Raw genomic sequence first — 6,000 nt, 5'->3', positions numbered from 1 at the left:
CTCTCCCTTTCAAACACAAGCGTGGGGAGATCAGTATCCAGGAATGATCAGAAATAGACTGAGGACAATGACTGCATGACTGAACCATCTGGAAAATTAGTGGCACTACTAATAGCTTGCAGATCAGTTCATTTTGGCAATGAACAGAGTATAAATAAGGCTTAAGCCTTGTTAATACTGTGTTGTTTATACTCAGCTCATATATTGGACATTAAAGTTAATTAACTTTGAACTGGTTGACATTAAGGGCAGATTAGGGGTTAAGAGTCTTGCTCAGGGACACACATCGACATTGCTAGTTGCTACCCTGGCCTGGAATCGAATCTGGGACAACGAGGGGCTCTGGTTCACCAGGTGGGCTACTGGATAGTTAGCCATAGTTACCCACTGAATATTGGTACTCCATATATGAAGCTACCCAACACATTTTACTAACTTATCTAGGTCTGACCTAGTCAGGTAGGATTCACCTCGAAACATGGGCTGCAGATTGTTGTAGTGCTGTTGTTTGTTGTTTCTATTCTTAATGTTTTGAAGGTTTGCGCAGGGCTCTACATCCGGTATTGTCCCGGCTCAGATTCTGTATGTCCTCTCTATACTTCTTATAACTCTATGGTCTGACCCCATAAAGTCCGTATTTGGATCAAGACTATCTTTAGCTTCATATATGGAGTCGGCAAAGACATCTAGTGCTGACACCAGTCTAATGTAGAACTCCATATATGGACATAACTGACTTACTGTGACATCAGTGAGATGTCACAAGGACACATCCTAGCACTATATAAAGGGTGCCATTACTCCTTGAGTATATATGCAAGCAGCGTTACTCTACTCTTAGCCTAGTATTTTATAATGATGGCTGTGTCCAATGTTACACTCTCATTGTCCAAAGTAATTAAGCCTCTTTGGAGTGCATCACTGGGAAATACGGTTAAAGTATTGGGAACAACTTTCGTGAATCATAGAGAGAAGGCGACAGACGCTAGAGAAAGTATTACCCCTCCGATTAAACATGGAGGCAGACATACAGTCACACTCATCCCTGGAGATGGAATTGGTCCAGAGTTGTTTAATCACGTCAGTGAAGTTTTCCGGTTCGTTGGTGTTCCAGTAGACTTTGAGGTGGTGAATGTCAACTCTTCCTCGTCACCCGAGGATGACATTAGTGATGCCATCGATGCCATCCGCCGTAATCGAGTTGCTCTTAAAGGAAACTTGGATACAAATCACATCATGCCGCCTTCAGTGAAAGCCAGGAACAATCTCCTCCGCACCAGCCTGGACTTGTATGCGTATGTGATGCACTGCCAGTCCTTCCCCGGTGTCCAGACCCGTCACAAGAACATTGACATCATGGTCATCAGGGAAAACACAGAGGGAGAGTACAGTAATCTGGAGCATGAGATTGTGCCAGGGGTAGTGGAGAGTCTTAAGATCATCACCCGCACTAAGTCCCTTAGGATTGCTGACTACGCTTTCCGATTGGCCAGGGAGAAGGGTCGCCGCAGGGTGACTGCCATCCACAAGGCCAACATCATGAAGCTTGGTGATGGTTTGTTCCTGCAGTGCTGCAGGGAGGTGGCTGCTGGTTACCCAGACATCACATTTAACGACATGATAGTGGACAACACGACCATGCAGCTGGTGTCCAAGCCAGAGCAGTTTGATGTTATGCTGATGCCTAATCTGTATGGGAACGTGGTCAGCAATGTGTGTGCCGGCTTAGTGGGAGGGCCTGGGTTGGTGCCGGGGGCCAACTACGGACACGACTACGCTGTCTTTGAAACGGCCACAAGGAGCACTGGGAAGAGTGTTGCAAACAGAAACATCGCTAATCCCACTGCCATGCTGTTGGCCAGCTGCATGATGCTGGACCACCTCAAGCTTTATGACTATGCCAATGTTATCCGAAATGCAGTCCTCGCCACCATGAATGAAACCAGGTTACACACTGCAGACATTGGGGGGAAGGCCACCACGTCAGAGGTGGTCCAGTCCATCAAGAAGACGATAAGCCAAACGGCCAGCGAGATGCCGAAGACAGGGGTGACCAAAAGGTGGCCCTGGCATTTGTGGACCTCAGGGGACCAAGGAGGTCTTCACTACAAAGATGGAACACCAATTCAACAGCAGCGACATCAGGGGCACGTGGCAAGCGGTACACACCTTGACGGATGGCAAAGCAAAAACCAGAAGTGAAGTGAACATGCCTCCCCCCCAGACGAACTGGACATCTATGGCCGGTTCGAGACCACTTCTACCCGCGGCAGTTAACAGTGGCTATCAGCAACAGAGGACAGCACCACTAGGCAGGCCCAGACTGGGACCAAAATGTGCCTCTGCCATTCTTGGCCCTCACATGTCCAATGAAGTTGTTATGTCAAAACTACTACCACTTAATCGTGGGCACGCTTTAGTGAGCACACACTAGTTGTCCTCAATTTATATTTATTCCGCCACTTTTTTGGCATCCTACTACTTCCACATTTGAGCTAGACATTTTGTTCAAACTTCAACTTGTTTGGCTTAACGCAATTATTATTGCTTGTACTTTTCTCTTCACAAAACTTAATACTTTTTGAGATTTTTGAAAAACCTGTTTCCCAGTGGATTCCTCTGGGAAATGAATTCTGATTTACCATTTATATTACTGCTGTCTTGAGCTGAATCGAAAGTCCTTCTAAGGAGAGATGTGTACATTTTCTACTGTACATACTATACCCTACTTTGTGTGTGTTTTCAGAACCCAAAATGTAGTAGTAGTTTTTGCCAGACCCATGAAATGGGTAGGCCTACATAAGCAAATGTCGGTCTGTCTGTCCGGGTTTTCTATATAAAGGGTATATATGATGATGACATGATGATGACATGCCTACAAAAGGCATGATGTCATAAATGATGATGACAGACAGGGGGTTGGCAGAACCGGGGTCTGGCACAACCAGGTTGACCTGGTCTAGTTTGTATATACAAACACATTCAAAGATAGCCTAACACATAGCTGTTGTCTATACCACCTCCTCTCCTGGCTGCAGTTTATTGTTGTGATCTTAGTCTAGCACTCTTGAAAAGACTAGCCTAATAGAGGTGATATCTATCTTGTCTAGTAGGCCTATTTGAGTGAATGTGTCCTTCACTCAAGAATTGACACTGACATCAGGGGATCTCCATATATGGGTCAAGGACAAGGACAGACGTGGACGCGGCGGTCAGCGGCTGTCTCTCCAAAGACAGACAGACAAATACATACAGACATCTCCTTATATGGGCATGAAAGCAACACAGATGGGTACAAGCGGTATTGTCGGTGGGGCATGCATTCTCAGCTTGCATCGTTTCTGACTTGCATTGTTCTCAAGTATAGGCCGGTGTGTGCCCAACCTGCACCGGTCTAGTCTATCTTCTGATGTAAATTCACGAAAACTGTGTCTCCCGGGCATAACGGTAGTGGTGGAAAAAGTACTCAAATCTTTTACTCAAGTAAAAGTATCAATACTGTAATACAGAAATACAGTTTCGCTACAAGTAAAAGTCTGGAATTCAAAATGTACTTGAGAGTAAAAGTACGAAAGTATTTCAATCAAAATGTACTTAAAGTACCAAAAGTAAAAGTATTTTTACTTGTTTGAAAATGACAGATCTACAAGCGCACAAACTCATTGCGGCGCAACACGTGGGCTTGTAGATCGGCTATTTTCAAATAGCCTAGGTATAGGCCTAACATAGGGCTTAAGTGTATTAATGTATGTTTTATAATATAATCAATTTAACTAGTAACTAAAGTGTTCAAATAAATGTAGTGGAGTAGAAGTAAAAGTATTGGAAATTCTCAAGTAAAGTAGCCTACAAATACCTCAAAATTGTACTTGAGTGCAGTAGGCTACTTAAGTAAATTTACTTAGTTACTTTACACGTGAAACTAGAAAGATGCAATTGGAAATTACAAGCGTGGTTGCCTTGAGGCAAGTCACATATTGCAAACTCTGTATCTGACAGTCCTCTGCCTATTTGAGAAGTGCTATCCATTCTGTCCTTGTCCCTTTTTATGCCCATATATGGAGATCCATGATGTCATCAATATTAAGCTAGGCCGTATCTTGTAATGCCCATATATGGACATACTGTCTCATACGGTCAGGGTCACTAAGTCCTTTACAGAGTGGTCGTGATTTTAAACAGAACTTTTTAACTGTATTTTATTTATCCCCATGATAACTCATGATATGAATAGGACCACTATGGAAATAATAAGCCTTCAGGCTTTTTGTGTTAGCCTATTCTTTTGACCAAAAACGTACAATCATTTGTTAAATTGCTTCATGTTGTTAATAATAATAACAAACAATACAAACTACACACATATATGTTCACATAAGTTCTAATACTTATGTGAACTGTGTGGTAAACAAGAAAGAACGGACTACTTCCTCCAGTGGAGGGACTCTACCTGATAACTAGGCCTAGGGCCTGCTTGAGGCGGAGCAATACAGTAGTCCTGAGGACCAGACTCCTCTGCAGACTGCAGGTTCGCGGCACTTTTAATTACCGGTAATATCATTTACAGCTGTGCCTGTGTTCACTAACCAGTGATGAGTGAACCGGTGTTTTACAGCGCCAACTTGGACAAGAGGTGAGTTTAACATTTTAGTTCTTCAAGTGTATTCCATTAACCCAAAAGGCAGTATTTTTAATAGTTGGTCCATGGCTCCATGCAGGTGGCGAGTCACCTCTTTATTTTGTAGGGAGGGTCACTCAGAGCCGAGGGACATAGCCACATCTTACCGGTATTTATTTTTGGTCTATTTTAATCATTCTGTCTATTGCATTTAGCTGGTTTTCAATGTGTGTGTGTGTGTGTGTGTGTGTGTGTGTGTGTGAGTGAGTGAGTGTGAGTGTGAGTGAGAGAGATGAAAGTGTGTTAAGGCCTAGGGCTATAGGCCATAAACCTGAACCATTTTTGACAACATAGACCTGTACGTTTTATACTTTCTGAAATATCAAACTTTAATTTGTTTTATTGTTCGAATATGAAAATTATCTAATTAAATATGCACAATAAAAAAAAAATGGAAGCAGAACACCATTGGACTGCATACGGGTTCATTGGGAACTTTGTATATAACTCACTGTCATTACAGCCAGTAGGTGGCAGCATAACACTGTATAGTGCATAGTTTGGGCTGCCCTGCTGCTGCACAATAATGAACTGCACTCAATGCACCATGATGGCTGGTTAATCTCTTATCAAAGAAAGCAATTGATTCTTACGAGAGTGAAACAAGAACACAATGTACTTTTGGGTTATTATTCAATCTGCTGTGGCCAGGCTTTAGGGGGGGGGGGGGGGGTTGTTGTTTTGGGGGTGTTTTGAAATCAAAGCTTTTCAGTAATCGCAGGTGGTGCCTTCAAGTCGTATCCAACAAAGTAAAACCTCAATTAAAATGTCAAGTCCACGCCAGTGTCAACCTAACCTTTATTCTGTACAGAAATAAATCTAAATACAGTATTTATTTATGGCAGGTTGTTATAGGTCCTATTGGTTACCACAAACCTATTTCTATACGAACAAACCATTTTTTGATTGATTGATTTTAACAGTCTAAAGGTACCAGTCTAAAGGTACAATTCTAAGATAATGCCAATGTAATAAAGATAATACAAAGATAATAACCCTAAGTCCTAAGGGCTTGTTTCCATTGTGGTCCTGTGTATTCCATGACTTCTAGACCACAGCCTGAATTCACGCATAACCATCATTATAGGAGACAACGACAATGACTGGCTTATTATTATTACTTTATATATATTTTTCAAACATAGCAGATCTAAAAGCTTTGTGGTGCAATGTGTTTTGAGATCTACTTTCTTCCCCCATTTCTTTGTTAAGCAAGTGACAAAGTTTTATATGGTTCTCACTTATCCAAGTTGCCCACGTCCTTCTGTGACTTTGTTTCCCCAGCGAGACGGAGGTGAGTCATGTGACGTTATGAGTTGGCA

At 42.5% G+C, this 6,000-nt stretch overlaps 1 protein-coding gene across 1 annotated transcript in view; it reads left to right on the top strand.

The window, feature by feature from the left end:
* Positions 1-858: 858 nt before the first annotated feature.
* Positions 859-6,000, top strand: part of LOC308292938 (isocitrate dehydrogenase [NAD] subunit gamma, mitochondrial-like) — a gene marked incomplete at both ends in the record, with an annotated part of 65,876 nt that continues 60,734 nt past the window's right edge. The window contains one exon of the mRNA XM_080735363.1: positions 859-2,060. Coding sequence (XP_080591489.1) covers positions 859-2,060 — 1,202 coding nt within the window. The remainder of the gene's footprint in view (positions 2,061-6,000) is intronic.

This window comes from Nannobrachium achirus (genome assembly GCF_963921795.1).
Source record: "Nannobrachium achirus genome assembly, chromosome: 10".
In the NCBI taxonomy this organism is placed as follows: domain Eukaryota; kingdom Metazoa; phylum Chordata; class Actinopteri; order Myctophiformes; family Myctophidae; genus Nannobrachium; species Nannobrachium achirus.
This window is presented reverse-complemented; position numbering and strand designations above follow the sequence as displayed.